This window comes from Trachurus japonicus, chromosome 21 (assembly GCF_045865225.1).
Source record: "Trachurus japonicus isolate A0001 chromosome 21, Traja_1.0".
Classification (NCBI taxonomy): Eukaryota; Metazoa; Chordata; class Actinopteri; order Carangiformes; family Carangidae; genus Trachurus; species Trachurus japonicus.
The window spans coordinates 17,402,414-17,425,059 of record NC_140927.1 but is presented as its reverse complement, the minus strand read 5'-3'; the positions used below and the strand labels follow the sequence as shown (position 1 = coordinate 17,425,059).

General features: G+C 42.2%; 2 protein-coding genes across 2 annotated transcripts; one reads left to right on the top strand and one right to left on the bottom strand.

The window, feature by feature from the left end:
• The first annotated feature begins 155 nt into the window (after positions 1–155).
• On the top strand, positions 156–2,651 carry nup62l (nucleoporin 62 like). The gene is made up of 2 exons (XM_085765710.1): positions 156–2,106; positions 2,210–2,651. The coding sequence occupies exons 1-2, from the start codon at positions 475–477 to the stop codon at positions 2,366–2,368; spliced, it is 1,791 nt and encodes a 596-aa protein (XP_085621836.1). The 5' UTR covers positions 156–474; the 3' UTR covers positions 2,369–2,651.
• A 340-nt stretch (positions 2,652–2,991) lies between these two features.
• On the bottom strand, positions 2,992–21,420 carry itga6a (integrin, alpha 6a). The gene is made up of 25 exons (XM_085765709.1): positions 21,135–21,420; positions 12,768–12,892; positions 12,486–12,565; positions 12,110–12,371; positions 11,895–12,026; positions 10,680–10,893; positions 10,298–10,491; positions 10,116–10,210; positions 9,730–9,857; positions 9,558–9,647; positions 9,403–9,464; positions 9,151–9,320; positions 8,162–8,305; positions 7,961–8,070; positions 7,483–7,645; positions 7,067–7,153; positions 6,895–6,974; positions 6,698–6,775; positions 6,503–6,605; positions 6,221–6,394; positions 6,046–6,141; positions 5,848–5,955; positions 5,659–5,757; positions 5,446–5,571; positions 2,992–3,864 (listed from the first exon to the last, which is right to left on the bottom strand). Exons 1-25 carry the CDS (start codon positions 21,326–21,328, stop codon positions 3,700–3,702), a joined length of 3,279 nt encoding a protein of 1,092 aa, XP_085621835.1. The 5' UTR covers positions 21,329–21,420; the 3' UTR covers positions 2,992–3,699.
• Positions 21,421–22,646: the final 1,226 nt, after the last annotated feature.

Genomic DNA, 22,646 nt, shown 5'->3' with positions numbered 1-22,646 from the left:
CCAGGTTTCAGGCCCAGCCAATTAAATGTGTGGTTGGCTCCAGCGGGGGTTGTGATAGGACATTATATCTGTCAGTCTTATGAAGAGAGGCGGGACTCGGGCCGTGACAGACCGCACTCTGGGCAAAACTGTGACCCACTTCTCCCCGGTCCCGGTAAACGTCACTTCCTGTAGTCGGCCACAGAAATGGCTGCATGACGAAGCGATGCGACTACTAGCCACGTTTTTGTCAACGACGTGTTGCTAGTGTGTGACCCCCGTCTCGGTCGAGGTAACGCCATCAAACATCTGATCGATTTAATTAACGTCCGACGTCCGGAAAGTGTTGGTAGGAAGAAGCGTTTCCTCGGTAACGGCCGTCGGAGCGGCTCGTGTTGTTGTGACCCGCCAAAAGCCACAGGTCCAGACCGGAAGTGCCCATTTTGTGCTGCTCAACTTCCCTGGACAGCGTTGTTGTACTTGTGACAGAGAGAAATGAGTGGTGGGTTTAACTTCGGGCAGCCCTCTGGGGGCGGCTTCACCTTCGGGACCCAGAAGCCCACCGCCGCAGCCCCCGCCACGGGCTTCGGGATGCCGGGCTCCACACCGGCGGCGCCCGGAGCAGGAGCAGGAGGCGGCGGCTTCAGCTTCGGTAACGTGACCGCCGCCGCTCAGCCACCGGGCAACGTCGCCAACTCCACCGGTGGTTTCAGCTTCGGTACCCCGGGGAAAAGCGCCGCAGCCGCCGGCGGAGGAGGAGGATTCTCCTTCGGGACCCCCACCACCGCCTTTGGTATGGGCGCCGCTCCTCAGCCCGCGGCCGCAGCGGGGCTGACGCTCGGCACCGCTCAGGCTCCAGCTCCAGCTGCGGGGACAGGGTTCACCCTGGGCGGCGGGCTGTCAGCACAGACCACCGCAGCCGCCCCTCCAGGAGGAGGAGGGGGCTTCACCTTTGGGACCGCTGCTCAGATTCAACCCCAACTTAACGCAGCATCAGCAGCCCCCACACCACAAGCGGCAGCGGCGGCGGCAGCAGCAACATCAGCAGCGGCGGCGGCGGCAGCAGCAGGTGGCCTCGGGTTTGGAGGCTTCAGCTTTGGGGCGACAAAGGTCCAGGTGACCTCAGCTGCAGCCCCCACCGCTGCTCCCACCGGAGGCTTCAGCTTTGGCAACAGTGCAGCTCCACCCAGCCTCACCCTGGGCGCCCAGCCGCAGCCAGTCTCCACCGCTGCAGCCACAGTAGCTCCAGCAGCTGGTGGAGGATTTGCCTTTGGGATTAAACCTTCATCCACCCCTGCTCCTCCTGTATCCATCCAGCCAGCCCAACCTACAGGCCCCACTCTCTTTGCAACTCCCATCACTACAGCTACAGCTGCAGCTGCAGCTGCCCCTGCCACAGGTACGGGCTTTACTCTGGGTGTAGCTCCAACCGCAGCAGCGAGCATTGCCCCCGCTGCAACAACAGCAGCAGCTGCTGGAGGCCTGGCCTTTATGCTCAAACCTCTGGGGGCAGCTACTGCCACCACGGCCACCTCTGCCCCTGCCTCTACTGCCGCAGCCGCTGCTGCAGCCGCAGCCGCAGCGGCCACAACAGGTGCTGCCACAGGCTTCACACTGGGACTCAAACCTGTGTCCGGCATTGGTATCACAACAGCGGCCACAGCCACATCGGTCACTACAACCACTGCTCCTCCAGTGATGACCTACGCCCAGCTAGAGGGTCTCATCAACAAGTGGAGTCTGGAGCTTGAAGACCAAGAGAGACATTTCCTGCAGCAGGCCACTCAGGTGAACGCCTGGGACCGCATGCTGGTGGAGAACGGAGAGAAGATCACATCCCTGCACAAAGAGATGGAGAAGGTGAAGCTGGACCAGAGGAGGCTGAACCAGGAGCTGGACTTCATCCTGTCGCAACAGAAGGAGCTGGAGGACTTACTCTGTCCTCTGGAGGACTCTGTGAAGGAGCAGAGCGGAACCATCTACATGCAGAACGCCGACGAGGAGCGTGAGAGGACGTACAAGCTGGCGGAGAACGTGGATGCGCAGCTGAAGAGGATGTCACAAGACCTGAAGGAGATCATTGAGCACCTCAACACATCCAGCGGCCCAGCAGACACCAGTGACCCAGTAAGATGAGATTAGATGTATTTAAACTGGGTTTGATCAGTTTTGATGCTTTGACATTTATTGTTGCAAATGAATTTACATTTACTCTTTTTTTCTCTCTCAGCTTCAGCAGATCTGTAAAATCCTCAACGCCCACATGGATTCTCTCCAGTGGATCGATCAGAATTCAGTTCTTCTGCAGAGACGGGTGGAGGAGGTGTCCAAATTGTGCGACAACCAGCGCAAGGAGCAAGAGAAAACCTTTCGTTTAACATTTGACTGATCTGAAATCAACATATTTGGCCTGTATATTGACATCGTTCTAATTTGACAGTAGTCATAAATGGGGGATGCTTTTCTCAGCATCGAAATGTGTCGGATTTGCTTTGATCACAAGTCCTTTTCAACTGCTTTCTCTCCTCAACTGTTTGGAGTCGTTTGTGTTGCATACAGATTGATATTTTCAATGCAATAGTTTTTATATAGATCAGTGAAAATGAACATTTCCTCCCATGTAAATGCTTTGCTTGTTTGAAAGAGTATCATTAAATAAACCTTTGGATTAAGACTCTGTGTTATTGGGTAGTAAAGATAAAATACAAAAGCTGCTGCATTCATTATAGTGGCTTATGTATGACAATATATCTCATTTGTAAGAGCCAAAGGCTAATAGGATTAGTTTTAGTTTTTACATGAGCAAATTTACAGAAGATTAGATATTATGATAATTGATTGTTTCTTACAGAGCTGAACACAAGCCAAGCAAAACTATTGATTAATTGATTGTGTCATCATCCTGCTCAGGATTGTGGATGATGTAACAATCAGTAAATTAATAAATTGCAGCCCTGCATTTACAGTATATCATGTATGTAAATGTAAAGGGATTCAAAAACAGGTGGAATTGGTTTTTAAAACATTTAATCATATTTACCATCAATAAGTGAGACACTGATCTTGAATTAAATCTATAAAAGATACTTTTCAGTTGCTTTTTTCCATCTTCCCTTTGGATTCCTCACATGACATGAAAACCTCAGTGATGACCTACAGTAATACAGTGGATGCTACCTGAACGTCACAACAGTGAGAAGATGTGTGAAAAACAACCTGCACTTGTATTTAGAGTCAGCCGTGGTCGTTTGTACAGTGACATGATAATGTACCTAAACGTCTTTCTAAGGAGGACTGAAGTATTTCATTTAGAAAATATTGAAGCTAGAAGCATAAAAAGTAAAAAATGTAAAATACTCCTGTACATTCATATTACACCGAGAAAGCTGTACCTTCCTTGCATACAGTTTAAAGACAGTACAACTTCACAACAGTAGTAAACTTTGCCCTTCACTCTCCAGCTCCAGGGCAGACTTACGACTAAAAAAACTCTTTGGCTCCATGACATTATCAAAAAAATAAATATACAGTGTGCATTAAGTATTTAAATATATACAAAACTTACAAAACAAGGTCATCGACTGTACAGAGTAAAAATTCAAAGGTGTGAACTCAGCTGGTTCAGAGTCAAATCACTAAGCATCATGTTCACAACAAGGAACAACAAACAAAGTTCAGTGTATTTCTGCCTCGACGCTTGAAGGAAAAACATCTAACACATCATGAGTAGCTCTCATTGTCGATCCAAGTCGTCTTCCACTGCTTTTTTTCAAAAGGATCAAGCTTGACTTTTCCATCTTTGTACTCGGGAGTTTCCTTTCTTATCCGCACTGCGTGGTAGCGAGGGACGCTGCTGTCCTGTTTGGAGCGTTTGAAGAAGCCACACTGAGAAGAAAGAAAAAAAAAAAATACAATGTTTAAAAAAGAACTGATAAATGTCGGGAACATTTATGCACATTGTAAACAACAGGGGGAGGGAGAGAGCTGTGCATGATTTTTTTAAGCATGCTTTGCAGTTTTTAAGAAGATGCTTCATAACAGCCAAGCAGTAAAAGTCATATCAGCAAAAGCACCTGCAAAGCACAATTCAAAAAAAAAAAGAAAAGAAAAAAAGGAAACATTCAGCCTGCTCATAAGAAAATGCATTAATATTATATATGCAAAATTCAGAGACACATATTGTAACAAACACCTGAAGACTTATGACCAAGTGTGCTTTTCTACTCATACTGTATCTATTCCATATTTATTCAATGTTAAACTTTTAAAAGTGTGTGATGTAAATTTTCCCAAATAACATGCAAAGTCATCAGCTTCGCACAATATGTGTCTGATTGAATTTTTCCGCCTCAAATCAGCTGATTTGGTTGCAAAGTGAGTTCATTAGTGACTGCAGTAATCACACTCCATGCTGACAGCTCATTTTTACCCCTGTTCAGAGTATAAATCAGGCCTCAGCAGAGAGTTTGTCTTTGTCAGAGGGCTGAACATGGATCTCTGCCTTGTGATATGCAGCATCATATTCGTCTTTGGTTGCTCTCTTGAAGAAACCACACTGAGGGAGGAGTAAGGGTGATGAATGGTTAAGAGTGACAAACTGAAGAAGTGGATCACATGATTTCTTCCAGAAAAACACTAGAGAAATACATTTTGTTAAGGAAACAGCTTTATCTGGATTCATCTTTCCGGTGTCACCAGATAACAACCAGATGTTTCTTAAATTCAAACAAAACCTGGACCTATTTGTTCTCAAAGACTAACACACACCTGATCATTTCTAATACATTGTATAATACTCACTTGTTAAATCTAACCACTACTGAATACTTTTACTACTGTGTTGCAATTTGAAGGACTATAGTTTGATATTTTTTGGAATTACATGTTTTCAATTATAGTTAGACAGTGAGATTGATGCCACTTTTAAACAAGAGCCAGGAAGTAGGTTAAACAAAGTTGGGTTAAACAAACAAGATATAATGACTTCATGTTCCTCCTGTTTCCAGTCAGTAACTTGAGTTGTAGCCTCATCAATCTCTCATCTAACTCTCAACATGAAAAGCAAATTAACGAATCTCCTAAAAAATGTCAAACTATTCCTTGAAATGCAACTGACTGAAGCAAAAAAAATCGTTTTATTCTGATAACCATTACTTCAAACTGATAACGTTGGTTTTTTTTAACCTTTAAGATCTGAATATCTATTTTCAGTCACTGTAAAACTGCAACCGATTACCTACATTGTTGTTTAATGTCTTTTTTTATTATTATTTACAATTATTAAAACAAGTATTTAGTCTAAAACAAGTCCCAATAATGGTTATCACAGCCCAAATGTTCCCAGAATAAACCATCACTGACCTACAGTAATCTCTTGACAAGTTTGTGCTCTATCTCACTTTTTTATTCTCTGTTTTTTCAAATTTTAACTTTGATGGCATGACGATGTAGCGTCCATGAACTTACCTTCCAGAGCAGAAACACCAACAAGGCCAGAATCAGGATGCCTGCCAGAACAGCCACCAGTATGATCCACCAGGGAACTCCTCCATACTGTGCCACTGCGCTCTCTGGGGACACTGCCACTGTCACCTGCAATACAACAAAGAGAGGAAAACCAAGTGATAGTGAGAGTCAGGATGACGGTTGATGACGTGTTGTGGTTGTCGAGCCACTTACTTCCGTGTCAGGAGTTGTCAGGATCATGTTTGCAGCCTGATCATGAAGCACGAGCGAGGCCTTCGTAACAATGTGCAAAATGGGAACCGAGGCAAAATCCTGTGTAAAAAAAACAGAAACATCCACACAGGTGAGACGGTCGTACCTCATCAGCTGGCTCGGTGTGATGAGAAAAATTCAATATGTCACCTCAATAAAGGTGGAGTTCCACAGACGAGACCTCAGCTCGATCGTTGTACCGTCCAGCCCCTGCAGAGGGCACTTGAGCTCCACACATTTAATCCCATTCTCACACGACTGGAAGAAAGAAAGGTCCTGTTACACTCAAATCTACACCTTTGTTTAAAAAAAAACAATAATGTGAATACATCCACAACAAAGACTCACCAGAACTTTATTTTTGTCTGACAGAGACGACATTTTTCTCACTGGCTTTCTTTCTTTTCTCTCAATTTCCCGTTTTGTACGGGACACAGTGGACTCCTGGAAGAACAAAGCAGTGACGGGAAGTTTCACCATGAGCACATGAAAACAAACATCTTCTTCATGTATCCTACTGTACCTTGAGAGAGAGAGAGTCGATCTCAGACTCTGGAGAGCACTGGATCTTCTCACGTCCTGTAGCTGTGACCTTCACCAGGTACAAAAGCCATTTCCCATTTCTGTTGAATTTAGGCCACTGAATGTGAAGCGAGGCTGTAACAGGGGGCTCCAAAGACTTCCACACGTTGTGTATCTGCGGGAATTATCAATGCAGGACTCCTAAGTTATGTCATAAACTATCATTTTTTAGTAGTAATACTTGAGTTCATAATATAGAGAGGTAGGCAAGATGAATATATACTCTGAATGTGTAGGTAATCAAGCTTCCTATCTCTTCTTCTGTCACCATGGCACTTTCTCCTTTCACAACTCCTCCAAAAGAAACCTGGTTAGTGCTGGCCTCCCTGAGGAACACAAGCCAAGCAAATATTTTCATTTCACATTTACTGTGTGTGTGTACAGGCAGCAGCATCACACAGCAAGGAAACACACTCACCCACTGACTGTCAGTGGCAATTCAATGATCACGTGAACCTTTACTTTCACATGGGCAATGTTTTCCTGCACGCTGGTCCTGAAAAAAACAAAAAACAAACATATATTAGTATAGTGAAATGCGGTATCACAGTAATTCCTGAGATGTGCAGAACATACTACAAAGCTCAGCTCAGCATCCGCAGCAGCAGTACTTACGTTTGGAGCTGCAGGTCCATGTCAATCTCTGTCGTCCGCGGAGTCATACCCACGGTGCTCAGGATGACGTTAAACGTAGTCTTGTCGAAAAAAAGGAGGAATAAAAAAGTGTCTCACAATTGAACAACTACATGTCAAAGTAAGATTTAACGTGAACATGACAGGCTTGTACCTTCGAGTCTCTCTTAAAGGGATTTCCCAGCTCGCACTCTGCTTGAGAGCCGTTCTGGTTGGCACTGCAGATCACTTGCTTTTCCAACTGGGAAGAGCAAATTTTAAGATTTAATCACTTTTTAAAAAGAAAAACTGTAAATGAGAAAATCTGAAAGTAATTAGAGAGTATTGTTTCTGCAAAATTATTAACTTTGTTAATGTCACTTTTCACCAGATACGACTAGGACTGATCTATGGTCACAGCTACTTGATGGATTCCTGTAAAGTTTTGTACAAACACGGAAGATGAATCCCAATGACTGTGATACCATAATATTTCATCTAGGGGCACTATTAGGTCAAACTCTTGTTTTACAACCTACTAATTATTCTGGCGTGTGAGGACTATGCTTGTATGAGGGAGTGTAGACTTACCGCTGTTTGATGTGAGCGGACTCCAGAATATGACAGCGCATCTGAAAAAGTCCCGACCAGCTTCGCTTCATAAGCATCGTCTCCATTCATGTTGCTCACTGTCACCTGCAGAACCAGGTTCTTCCTCTCATAGTTCAGATGAAACACAGGAACGTTGTTCTTGCTGCAGAAACACAAAGATGTCCATCCCAACTTCCTGCTTGTAGTGCGTTTTCATATTTTAAAATTGACTCACTGAGCTGTTAAAGTAAGCGTTTTGAACTACTGCCTATTGTCACATTCACAGCAAACTCAAATTGCAGCACAAGGACCTACACTAGTAGATGTGGGTGTGGACTTTCACTGGGAAGTAAAAGCAATGTGTAAAAAAATAAATATTGTTGACTATTAATTTATTAATAACTTTAACTTTTCTTACAACAATTTTAAAATCATAATGTAACCCACTGCTCAAAGGAGTAGAAACAGAAGAGCTTACATGGGCAGTGGGGATTGCGCATTGTTTTGTTTGTAATATAATTTGTACTCCATCTTCAGTTTGCTCCGACAAACATGGTCACTTCCACATCCCTCTTTTACAAAGTTGACCTGCAACGACAACAAAGCCAAAACTAAACACCAGGAGAAACATTTTTGCATCAACATAATGATGAATACTAAACACAGTTGACATGTTTACCTCCATGACTTCTTTGCTGGGTTGAGAGGAGTCTAATATTGGCATAAGCTGAGGGAGGCCGTTCCTTGTCCTCTGACGCTTTGTACCCAAAATTTCAGCAGACACCACGATGGGAATGCTGCGCATCTTGTCCTTAATATTGTCCTGTGGAAATCAGAAACATAATAACTAATTTCTACCTGCCTTAAGCCAAAACAAAGAAAGCATTACATTTGTTTACCACTAAACACATTTTTAAAATTGATGTAACCATCTTTAACTGCAGGCTGTATCACACCTGGTTTTGCTGCTGACTGGCTTTGCTCTGTGCTGCTAGAGGAGCTCAGCATTAAAAGATCCAGGCAGTCAGAACTACTATCATCATGAGACTGTGAAGATTTGTGAAAAATATGTTTTAGCTTTTACTGTCACTGAACAAATGCAGAAACTGCATGTAATCTCATCTATAGCTTCACATTTTTTGACATATGTAAAGACACATTTACTGAAGCAATTGTAGCAAATAAATGTATGTGTGGTTTGTGATACAAGACATTTTACTAACTGTTCATTATTTTCTTGATTAATTGATTATTAACTTGGACAATAAACATCTGAAAATATCTTTATAATAATCTTAATAATGTTTTATCAACAATTCATACCTCAAATATATTTAGTTTCTTATGTTATAAAGAAAAGAAGCAAATTCTGCCATGTCAGAAGCAGAAAGAAATCATTCATAAACATACAGGCCAAGTATTTATCAGTTGAATAACAAATTGGTTAAGAAATAAATCGTTTCAGCTTTAAAATGCTTGTAGGATAGGATTTTAAAATATCCTCAAGGGCATCAAATTCATTGATATCTTAGTGCTTGAATGTGATGATACCAAATATATCAACTTTTCAGTTTTACAGTATTGGCTGAGTCTCATTATATTTTTCAGTATATTTACTTGATTTGTCCACTGTGAGGATTATTATATCCTGTCATTGATATGTTTTACCTTAAGTCTGGCTTTTATCGTGACGCATGTTTCTTGCTTTTGGCCACGGAGCTCTAATGTGCTGTTATACTGGTAGTCTGCGTCGTTGCGGGACGAGTTCAGAAACCTCACTCTGGAGGGCAGCCCCTGTTTCCTGAGCTCTCCGTCTGCCTCGACAGAGTAGCTGATAGCTGCAGGGTAGAGGAGAAGCATGTGTAAGAAGAACTGGCTCAGAAATCTTGTATCACAGATCCTAAATCTTGTTATACTTACTTAGTTTAGGGCTGTAAGACGTCGGATTTGCTGTGTAGGTGAAGCATGCTTCCACAGTGAAGCTAAGGATGAGAAAACGTTTTTTTTTTTAATAACTCAAACAGTGAATGTTTTGACTAAGTTCTGTTTAAATATAAGAATATTAGAGCACCTACCAAATGCTGTTACCGCAGGTTTTGATTGTAAGGTCAATTTCCTGTGGAGATATTTTGACATTCCTCCTGATTCTAATGACGGGCCGTGCCCTGAGAAAAAGGTTGTTAAATTATGCTGTGATTGAAATCAGTAGGGTTTAATTTCACTTACAATGTATGAGGGAATAATTACCTGTAAATTAGAGCTGTGTCTGACAGAGAGCCTACAGCCAGGTCTGGATAAGAGTTAATGTCCAGGTCCATGCCTCCTGCCAGGGAATAACCGAAGAATTGGAGGTTGTGCTTCTTCCCCGAAAGGATCTGTGAAAAAAGAGGAAACATTTTACAAGGAAGTTTAAAAAGCCAGAACATGGCCAGAAAGTTAATAAAATAATATATTACTGATATTTGGTTCTTTAGTATCAGGAGCGAGAATGATTTGCAGACATTTGACAAGCTAGCACTTAAACTTCACAGTCTGGAGTCCAGACCATGACACACTTTACTTATCATCAAAGGTAAAAGCTTGCACAGGAGACTGTCTGGAGAAAAAATTCCTATAACCCTAAAAAGGCTGACCTGTGCAGGACTGGTGTTGATCCCTTTTACAGATCCATGATAAATGTAGACTTTTCCTGCCCCGCTGTCATCATAAGGAGCTCCGATGGCAATGTCTGAATGGAAAAATAAATAATTGAGTATAATGTGACAGCAACCGATAGAGAGAGCATAAACAAGATACAAAAAGACAGCTAAATTACCTTTATAGTGGTCTTGGTTGACGTCTCCAATGTTCTCCACTGCTAGTCCAAACATCGAGTCCTTGGTCCCGTTCAGACGGATCGGAGTGATCTTTTCCCACCGTCCTGCCTTGTTGATGTAGACATAAACAGCTCCTCCTATGTCTCTGTCCTTCATGTAGAACTGCGGGGCTCCTACAACTATGTCCTGCCAGCTAGATTAAAGAAAGGAGGCGAATGTTTATCAGTACCAGATAGAATGAAGCCTAGAAGATAAATAAACCTTGAAAATGTACATCAGTAACAGGGTGGACAGATTATAATAAAGAAGGTACTTTGAATTACACGTCTGATTAATTAAAACATGATTAAATATATAGAATAGGTGAGAAATACTACCCACCCATCATCATTCAAGTCAACCACAGCCACGTCGTATCCAAAGGAGGATCCCAGTCCCGGTCCGTACAGGATGTGCTCCACAGAGAGTCTGGACGAGGAGTCCCTCTGTTTACTCAACAGGACCACGGCTCCACTGTGATTGGCTCTCGGTGCTCCAGCCACCACTGTCAGGCCCCGACCTCTGGTGATGTTGTGCCCCGAATCAAGGGAGAATCCTAAATTGTGGGACATTAATAAGAGAGGAGGTTTCTAATTACCTGTTTTTTTCCCCTGATTTTGGAATATCACCCTCCCAGTCTTGGCTCATTTCAGTTGTCAGGCTGGGGATTGTTTTGATAGATATCATTTTCTTTTTATGCATAAGTTCTGGGTTTCAGTGAGACAGCACAACACGTACATGACTCATAATATCATCCTATCTTGTCATACAGGTGACAGTTCACAGTCACTAGTGCAGCAACAAGAGCACAGTCTATACAGTAAATGCTAAATCTGTTCATTGCATCAGTTCCCAGCCCAAAATATTCACGCCCATCCAGCTCAGAAACTAATTACATTTCTGTTGACTGCTTAAAACACTGAGGAGACTAATAACAAAGCCTGATTAGCATCCGAGTACCACTTCCTGCCAAACGAATCAGCTCCGAAGACTCTTTTCCCTGCAGACACAACAGGAAAAACAACTGGTGCAACTTTTAACACTGATCACTCTGTTCCAGCAGTAGTTATGTTAATCACGTTATTACAGTAGTTACACCTGTGTCTTAAAAGTCAAAATGTCTAAAGTTTAATTTCTAACATTGATTCAACTTTTGTTCAACTCCATTAACAATTACTGTAACAGCTACAAAGTGTGACTACGAACTTTGATTTGTGACCATGATAGTGTGGTCAGGTCATCCTCAAGTACGAGTGGACACGGGTGGAAACATTTGAAGGGGTTCCTCTGAGGAGTTCTGGAGATGTTGAATTCAAAAGAGCTCAATGTGACCTTGACGTTTGACCTCTGAGCCCTTCTGAAGTTCCTTCAAGGCGTTATTGTGATATCCTGTTCACAACAATGGCCAAAAAGACCAAAAGACACTACGACAATGTGAACAACGCAAAACAACGTGCTGTGTGTCACAGGCGTGGAGGCATAAAAACCATCAAAATATAAGTCGCAAACAAAAATAGCTACTGGACATTTTTGTGTTTTGCGGGTAGATATACTGACCGAGGTAGCTGTTGGCAGGAACAGGCACCAGCTCAGGGTTCAAGAGGTGCTCATCTCCAACTTCATATGGGCCGTCATCATACACTCCCATCTCCAACAAAGTGTTGTTCTTTTGCTCCAGGCGCACAATGCCTGCACAGGATGTCGATGTTAACCGGTGTAAACAACAAATCTTTATGTGTGTGTGTGTGTGTGTTTGTGGTTTCGTTAGTGACCTTTCCAGTTGTAAGCTCCTGGTGCTCCAAACACCGCATAATGGTAGTCCTTGGTGAAGGTGGCGGCCAAGCCCTGCTGACACGAGCCGAACATCTCATGACCTCTGGGTCTGCCCTCACAGAAGTTCCAGTTCCCTCCGTCCTCATCGGAGGACGAGTCGATGGTCAGGTCCTGACTCAGCACATAGCAGCGGCCGGTGATGTCGCGGGACTCCTGAGCGGTGTTCACAAACAAGCGCCTCTGATAGCGGTGAGCACATGTCTGGAATTACAAAACAGGGGCAGTGTTATATAGTTTGTGCTTTGATAACAGATAAGACCTCAGCACGACTCAAGGTTACTGGGGACGACAGAGCAGGCGCTCAGTTTTACTCACCACAATCTTTCCCCCAGGACCCTGGCTCTGCACCGTCACCCCCATCCACTGATTCTCCTTGTTCTCAATACGTACGTCCTCTTTCAAAATGTAGCAACACAAGACAAGGATATGAGCAATGATAGTCATTCTTCACTTCTTGATTTTATTCTATTGTCCATTTTTGGATATGCGTTGAGACCAAAATGGAAATGAGTCTTAGACTTTGTTTCTGTCTCCAAGTCAAATAAACTAAAATCGACTCTTTGAAACATTATTTCAGAGGTAGAGCTATTTTCTCACCGTCATTATCAAACTCGATGCGATCACAACCACTGGACTGAGAGATTTCACATTTATAAAGCCCTCCTGTGACGCTGGCTTTCTGATTTCCGAGGGCTTTGGCTTTGGGAGCACCGATCAGCAGCCTGAAAGAAAGAAAAAAAAATGAACAATTTTATTTTAAAGTACTATTTTTGAAGGCATTACAGGATTAGGTGCTAAATACTAAAATTAGCTTTTTTTGGGCTGTAAACTAGTCACCTGTCATCACTCTGAGCTGCTACAGTTTCTACATTTTAAAGAGACCTTTCAACAAGCACCAGGGCAGCAGCTTGTTGAATTTAGTACATGTATGTGAAAAGAGTGACAGTGATGAACAGCAAGAACGCAGAAGTTTTCCTGTCAAGAAAAAGAACGAACCATTGCTTCGAGCTGCTTTCATACATTAAAAATATTGTTTCTACTGTTGGCAGACATAATTCATCTTACTTTACTCTTGTTTTTTTGTTTAACCAGAGAAAGTACAACACTCTGAAAGACTCATATAAAATTCAAATGAAGCAAATTATTATTTGAGAACAAATGAGGCAGAATTTAAACCACATACCACATAACCTTTGTGGTTGTACGCCACCCCCCCCCTATGTTTCCTGTATCTACACTGCCATTATCAAATAGAGGACAAAGGTTTCTGTCACTTCATATGGTTTCTTCATCATCTGCCCTCTGAGCAGCTCTATGACTCGTAAGTTAACAGCTGTTGGTAATGCTAACACTGGGTAAGTAGCAATGCCAAAAATGTACAGCAGCTCCTTATATAAGTCACATCAGGTTCAATGGTGTAAAAAGCCATGAGACCATTTCACTAGAATTTGATCCAGGAATATCAACAAAAGATGGAGAAACAGCTACACAAGGGACTCTGGCTAAAAGCTAATGCCAGTGTGTCAAAGCCATCGTGTTCATATTTAGCAGGTTAATGTTTAGCAGGTAAATTAACTTAAAGCAGAAGTAAGTGATATATTTGTGTTAATATAAGTCTTAAATAGTTATATCTTCCGACAGCAATCACTTACATAGAGTGTTTGGTCTGAAACACGGGTGGGTTGCCTGGAACGCTACAAAGTCGTAAGTTGTGACTTGAAGCTGTAATTTACGATTTCAAAAGCCTGCCTGGAACGCAGCATTAGCGAAAACGACCGGACCACTTACTTCTGCTTTAAAGAAAGTTAAGTTGCACACTCATAGCTACCGTGTCGAAATGGGCAAAATAACCTGTTGGTTATGTTTGAACCTTCCGATATTAAAAAGCCCATTTCCACATCGTAGCTATGAGTGTGCGACTTCACTTTCGTTATGTCAGTTTCTCATCAACGCTGATGTGCGCTCCCTCTCTGTGTTACCAGGTAAACTAATTCATTTCAATAGGCATATGTTAAAATTTCTTAGCAAGCACAAAAATCTAAAGTAAAGCTACAGGGGAAAGGACAGGACAAACAAACCCTTTGACCTGATGGTTGCGCGAGATGAAAGTTTAAGGCATCACCAAAGTTATTACAGTTCACTCTGTGGGAGACATGAATCAATATGTGCAACAAATTTCCTGAGCAAAACATTTCCTGGCAATCCAAGTAACAGTTGTCAAGACCTTTCATTGAAAACCACAAACGTCCACCTCATAGTGAGCATATCAAAATAGTTTGAATACTTCGCCTCAATGTCACAAACCACAAGAATGGCTGACTGCCATCGACACCTCGTTGTCAATTTAACTAAATTTAAATAAATTAGGATAATCTCCTTGGTGAGTATGTTACAGGCTACATGTCTTTAAATGGATGATGGACCACCGTGTACACATTATGAATGGCATAGGAAGAATGGTTTACGGTACTTTTAGTCTGTGAAAAGCTGGCAGTGTTCAATCAGTTCGTCAAAGAGCTTCTGTATTTTGAGACAGAAAATAATCTATGTGTACGTGACAGTAGTCTACTGTCCTGACATTCTTCAGAGGGCAAAGGAGAGCTCAAGCAGACAATCTAATTTGGAGCTCGTTCAATAATGTGGTTGTTCTGCCCAACTTTCGCTCGCTGACCAAAGCCTCTCTCTCTCCAAAACCCACATTCTCACAGGCATGAGGAGAGGATGTGTTTCAAGGGCCACTCATGTCAGCAGCAGCTGGGACGAGACAATCAGCAACACTTACTGTGAAGAGTTCATCAGCCTTTCTTTTACACATTAATTTGAAGGACTGAAGTGTACTAGAAACAGACCAAAAAAGTCAAAGAAATCTATTGGGTTATGTGATTTCCTGTCGGAAAATTTGTAAAATTGGACTTTGAAGTGAAATATTTGCAACTTGACTTAGATCTGCGGGTTATGAGGAGAAAGAAAAAATAGTAATGTAATTTTATGAACAACTATTTCTGTCTACAGTCAGTATTAATAGATTGGAATGGACAACAAGCATCTTGTTTGTATCAATGTAGTTTTGTTTTAAAAGCCATGATTATGTTTTCAGTATGATTTCAATTTATACTTTGTGTAACTTGAAACAGACACTGAGGTCTGCACCACCAACTTCCTTTTCGTTTATATTTGTGTACTGTGCAAGATAACTCCATGACAACAGCTCACTGCATTTGTAACTTAACACAATGAAACTCGTGCAAGCTACATAGGCCAGTATACTGCAAGACTTCAGAGTCAAAAAGGGAGAAACGAAAACTTGTAATTTCCTGTTAGTGTCTGTTACGACCTCTGTTCATCCTTTGTGAAAAAGAAAAAAAGAAAAGAATTCTTAGAAGGACAATAGTTTGTTGATGGCACAGTTTTCCATCTGAGTTTTTAAGACTTGTTGTAAATAAAGTGATAGACAAGTCAAGGTCAAGGTAAACTTTATTGTCCCACCAGGTTGGAAATTTGTATTTATATGATTCTGCTGCTCAAAAAAGACGTTTAGGGGCTCGGTGACATAACTGTTTATGAATAACTCAATGCTAAATGAGATTACTCAGCTGTATCTCAGATGTTATCACAACATGTTGGAATGTGTGAGTGAGGAGGGGAGACCTTAAAGGTAGATCACAGTTGATCTTCTGAGTTTCTACTATAGGATCAGATTACTGGATGTGTTAGCAGTGAATCCATCCCTCAGGCCATAAAAGCAATTAGGCAACATGAGATTGAATAATCCAGGTTAACATCTGTCCATCTGTTTCTCACACTAAAGTAAAAAACAGATTACGAATAAAACACTCCACAAAGTGAGTCACTCTACCGTTTGTGATATGGCGACCAGCCCACTTGCATTGTAGGAATTTTCTCAAAGGACTTAGAGGAAATCCTCCCCACCCCTTTCTCCTCAACATGACTCTGCAGTTCCTTCTGTTCCTCAACTATTGATCTATGGGATAGCTCCCGTGGCTCGTCATTTGCAAAGCAAGGACTCCCCAGAGGAGGTGCAATGTATGACTGAAGACCAAACTGTAAAACCTCTCCTCAAACAAAGCCCAATGAAATGCAAATAAAAACAAGAGTCTTTACAGTGTGAGCTTCAATTTAACATTCAACCTCCAGCTGGCTCAGGCTAATATGCTTAAACTGATGCTGAATGCCTCAAGAAAGGCCCAAAATCTGTCTTCTCTGACACAAGACTGGCAACAAGGACAAAGATTACTGCATATTGTAGATACACAATAATATAATGCAAACAATCCCAGAACACCGTGATGTATAGTCACAGATGGACATGGGCTGCACCTGGTTCAAACTATGAGAGACAACAAAGAAATTGTGAAATATATTGACAGAAAGAATGTAATAATGCAATGGAGGCTACATTAGGACCCAAATCTTGAGCATTTGTGCCTTTAAAGACTAAGATATGAAGCTAATGCTCCGAAATGTGTCTTGTGTCAGTGTTGAGATGCATCCTCTGCTGTTGAGTCTGTCAGCTCAAGAGAAGCCAAATCCATGGGGGAGACACGCAGGAAAACACAGCATTTATGGAAAACGTGTTGCACCACCCCCTCAACAGAAGAGCTGCTCAGGAAAGTGACAGTTGTAGAATTTAGCGAGTAGCTGAAATGCAGCACACCTAGTGGAGCAGACACGTGAACTTGTTTTTCAAACAGGAGAAAAAGGAAATATTTTGTGTCTTTAGAATTTGAACTGTTAAAAACGCTAATAGACATAGTGTAACTCATGCAAATACCGCATTCAAGTTAAAAACGGGAATTTAACGCAGACTTGATAGACTTTGGTTATGTTCAGTCACCACCACAGATGTGTCAGTCTTGTAACATATTTCTCAGTATAGGCTAAATGCTGAGAAATTGACAAAAACCTCATTTCTCATTTCTGACCACAGCCCTAACTCTGACTGCACAATATACACTGACCAGGCATAACATTATGAGCCCTGACAGGTGAAGTGAATAACACTGAATAACACTTCATCGTGGCACCTGTGAGTTGGTGGGATATGTTAGGCAGCAAGTGAACATTAAAAGTCCTCAAAATGTATGCTAGATGCAGGAAAAACGGGCAAGCCAAAGGATTCGAGCCAGTTTGACAACGACGACTGGGTCAGTGCGTCTCAAAGACCGCAGCTCTTGTGGGGTGTGCAGTGGAAGTTAATGCTGGTTCTGATAGAAAGGTGTCCATAAGCAGTGCATCACATTTTGTTGCATATTTGGCAGCAAAAGGGACCAACACAATATTAGGCAGGTGGTCATAATATTAGTGCAAAAATCAACAACTCAGCACGTATACTGTATTCACATACTACTGTATAAGTGACCCAATGAAAAATATTTTCAAATCTACATTTAATTTGTGTTCATATATTCTTGTCGGACATTTCTCACTTCTCAAATATCAGTATGATAACCTACAACATCTTGTGAAACCATGTCCCATCATGCAACATGTCTTTCACTGCAGTGTAAAGGGGAATATGTGGTGGCTGCCTGGTGTGGGTTTACACAGTGATCTCACTGATCTTTGTTAACAGATGTGGTCCAGCGCTCCACAGCTGTGCACTCAAACACACAAGAAGTGCTGCAGCTGTTCTAACTGTTTCAGTTTACACACACACACACACACACAAAGAGAGAGAGAGAGATTGGTGCTGACCTGTGATTAGATACACATCACAGAGGAAACTTTAAGTAAAGAATAAAGTTGAAAACAAGTTTTTAACTCACACACGCAAGCACACACACAATCTATTTCATACTTTCCAGACTTGAGTATAAAGTTGGACTGAAATGTCTCAACCGTTGATTCACTTATGCTCTATCAGGTTACATGTGCACAGATGGCTGTGCATGTCCTGTCCAATGGCCTTTTCCTCTGGTTTCATTTCGAGGATGTTATATCCACATCATTAACCCAACACATTATTCATGTGAGAGGCATCCAGTTGCCTCTTTGCAAGATGCCACATTATGACCAGTGTCACGCTGAACCCAGGACCTCCACTTACAGTAACAGAAGTATAAACAGTAAGAGGCACAAACACAGTGAGAGTCCAAGTTGTGCTTTCAATGAACCCATTATTGAAATACTGTGGATAGAGTTGCATAAAGGGTTTCATGCATCATAAAGAAAACAACCCTTTCATCACATGATTTGTTTTTTTCGATTGCAGCAAAGAGACGAAGATTTTTCAGCTGTGAAACACAGAGGGGATGGACGGCTAATTACTGTAAGATTCATTCAATTTGTCTTGTTAGCTACACATGTGTTTCACCAACTGGATTTATAAAGGAGCCTGTAGAGGGTCAAGGGCTCCTCTCTTCACACATGATTTATAATAATCAGATTAATGTAAGCAGTGATGGTCAGTGGAGTTTCACAGCTGCCTGTGACTGTGATCATCATCAAACATGTGTTCAAATAAGAGCAGAAGAGACAGATGCAGAGTGTGTGACACACCACTGACTTGGGGTTTCTTGGGCTCAGAGTGTCAGACTTGTCAGTGTGTGTGTGTGTGTACGTGTCTGAGCTTTAAGTCATGCAGAGCTGTTCATTACCTACTTGTGTGTGTGCTCTACTGAGCTTTCACTTGACTCGTCTGGCTCCTGATTATCTCTGCGTCACATGAGCATGTAGAGCAGAGATCTGGCTGAGCTGAGAAAGCTGCTGTTTACTCCATACTTTCTTTAAAATCTATTTTCTGGATCTAATTTATTGAGAACATAATTCTGACATTGATAAATAACAATAACAGTTGTACTAAAGCTATGATTGGTTGGTTAAATATATCATGTTTGCTGACAAGAAAGAGCAGGATATTTTCCTATTTTAGACACTGCAAACAGCTATTTTTTGTATGCCTGTTAAAAAACAATAGTTGATTATCATAATTGTTTGCAGATGGATTTTCTGTCCATCCACTAATTAACGATGACTCAGATCACTGCTGAATTTTAAGACAGATTATGCAAACATTCAAAACAACATATGACTGAAAGCTTTTGCACACATTAACTGAACCTGCTGTAGAGTGGTTGCATAAAGTGGGTCAGCTTCCACAGAGATCATGCTTGTTAACGGGGCAGATCTTCACTCTCCTCTCACTTTTATTGGCCGAAAAACAAACTCTCAGCCCAGCGTCACATTTCGAACCTCTGTTTGCACAACAAAGTGACTTTCACTGAATCTACACAGTCTTTGGTTTGTTTGGGAACGAAGCAATCCAAATGTGTTTCAAACACACAGTTTCAAACACATTTCTGTAGTGTAGTTGGTGTGTCTGTCTGGTGTATCATGAGCCGCCTTCACACAGGAGCCAAAACAGCAGTCAGATAAAATTCCACAACTTCAGTCTAATCTGTGGGATCTCTGGGAAATCTGCCCCCCACCCCCACTCCACCCCCGTTATCAGGGCCCTCCATCCCTGCGCCGTGCTTCTCAACATGCTGCTGCAGGATCCTATGGCCCATAACCAGCGTACAATGCAGTGGCTTCAGCAGCATACAGCCTCACCCTGTTCGCAGGCTATGACATGCCACCCTCTCCCCTCACTTAACCCCCCCCCCCCCCATCACTCTTTGTGTGGCAGGATGCTCAGGCTCACCACACAGACATTTTTCTGCACCCTCAGGGCTAGCCATAGGCAGTGGTTTACTGTCGTGTGTGTGCACATGGTGGCGTTCAGGAAATGTTGTTGCACTGAGGAAATGTTAAATTGAACTGCTGTTTACTTTTATTCTGGGAGAAGCTGAACCTCTCTTTGACATGGATCATTTGACCGAATGTGAATGAATGAATGAAATGCCTGAAATATGTGACAGATGAAGTCAGGATGACATCAGTCAACTGGACATAAACGTTCATACACTGTTCACTAGTCTCAGTGCTGATTATAGACCTATATCAAAGTGAGTGAAAAAGCACCTGCCAAGTCATTAAAAGAACAATATCCTGGGGTGTCGCGTGGCATAGTGGTTAGAGCGGGCGCCCCATGTATAGAGGCACAGTCCTCGCTGCGGTCGGCCCCGGTTCGAGTCCCGCGTCGGGCGCCATTTGCTGCATGTCATCCCCCCTCTCTCTGCCTCCCCGTTTCCTGTCTGTCTCAACTGTACTATCTATAAAGGCATAAATGCCCAAAAAATATACTTTAAAAAAAAAAAAAAAGAACAATATCCTGTTTAAAATGTTATAAAACAGCAACAAAGCTTTGATCCGTGTATGTTGACAATATTCCTGGGTAATTGTTTAAATGGCTGATTATCAATATCCTTGAAAACTAACAGATCAATCGACTCTAGCAGCTTCAGCTTTACCCCTCAGTCTGACTTTACAGCCACATTTGCATAACAGTTATAACCATTGTTTATTGACTTGTTGTCCTCAGGGCCGCTACTCATTTCACATTCAAAGCATCACAGGGAGGGAGTAGAAATGTTGAATTAGGACAAAGACTCACATCAACTGATGTAAAAGATTGTTAAGAGAACTGAAACTCTTGCAGGTATAATATTGGACATCACCACAGCTAAATGAGTAGATTCGTCTTGCGCAAGCAGAATCCTTCACTTCAGATCACTAAGTTTTACTGTGTTGTACGAGGTCATCATATGTTTTTAGGCTTTTATGACCCAGTAACCATGTTATCCTTTTACCATGTTTCATGACTCCATCTGTGTTTTATGCTTTTGCCTGCCTGAAGCACTTTGTGACCCCTGCTCTTAAAGATGCTATGTAAATTAAGTTACTTCCTTATAATTAAGAAATCCCATCAAGTTTTTACTTAAGGTGCCAGTAATTCTAATGAACCTGCGCTATCAGGTGTCTCATACAGGGGCTGCACTCTAAGTCCACAACGACAATGAAAACAAACAGCAGTGTGTATAAGCAACTGAAGGCATCACTTACATTCTCTTGTCGGGGTTTAGTTGCCGGTGCACGGCGAGAGAAAACCCGAACAGGGAGCCCGGATCTCCGCTCTTCTTGATGACATGAGCTGTGTCCAGGTTGAAGGCGAGCACCAGCGCCGGCTCCAGGAGACAGAGGAGAGGTAAAAGCGCAGCGCACACGGCGCAGTTTGATCCCTGCAGCAGCAGCAGCATCGCAGCTCTGGAGCTCCGGAGCTTCTTCAGTAGTCCACAAGTTGAGAGCCCGCTGACCCCGGTGCTGCTCACCGCTCAGCCCGGTGCAGAGTGACTGAAGGCTGCCGCCCGCTCAGTCCTGGCCCCGGATCCCCGCTGCTGCTCCACAGCGCCGCCTCTGGTCACCGCTGCAGGACGCCACCTGCTCCAGTGGGCGGTCACAGGATTTTTTGGACCATATAAATCTCAATAAGACAATCTATATTTAATAAGTCTTCCATCTGATTTTAATTCAAATGTGACTCCAATGTAAAAGTCTATTGAGAAATAATCATATTATAGCCTACCTTGTATTCAGGAAGTCTTTAGTCATTTTGGGTGTTCAAACTAGTTCATCTTGCAATGAGATTTTTGATAGCTGGATTTTTTTTTTCTTTTGCTGTGGATGGGACAACAGGACTGTGAATTAAACAACATGCATCAGTGTTTATTTTAAACATGGAAAAAATACTGAAAACTGTAACCTTATGTTGATGTCTGATGCTCCTGTGATAAATATAGCCTTAATATAATCAAATCAATTCTAGGACAAATTAGAAGAATGCCATCTGATCATCACATCCAAGCTAGATAACCTATAGCTCCTCCTGAACATTCTTCCATGATGGAAATACCATTAACAGGTGTGTGCACTATCAAAACAAACCATTACAACCTTACTGTACATCACCTGGTCGACCCCTTTGTTTTGGATCATTGACTCCTCATTGATGTTCACTCACAGGTGAACTGAGCACAGAAACAAACAATGATGCCACAGTTTAATAGAATAACGATGGGCTGAGGTCGTATTCTGTTGGATAAACACCGAATTCCCATTTTTCTGTTGGTTAATTAACAGATACTAATTTTATGAGTAATAGCATGAAAAACAAATGGAGCACCCAAGTCGATACTAGACAAAGTTAGTTTTGCTATTTTAGTTGGGTGGAAGCAGATAAACATCAAGTCAGACGTCAGTCAGCTGGACAAATACTGTAAACCTCCCAAATTTAGACAGACAAGAGGACAAGCTGCTGCAAGTCACTGACAGGCTGCAGGAGCTTTAAAATACTCGCAATTTCAGAATCTATTGTTTAATCTGATTTGAAATCAAACAAAACAATCACCCATTTGTTCAGGGTTAACATATTCCAGCTTTGGGGTTGACTGTCCTTCCATAAAGAAAATTAATTAAATATTCATGTGTGCTGTCATTAATAACACCTGCTAAGGACTGGGTTCATCAATAAGTAATCAGTATAGAAACACATGAGAGATACGTAGTCACATCAGGACG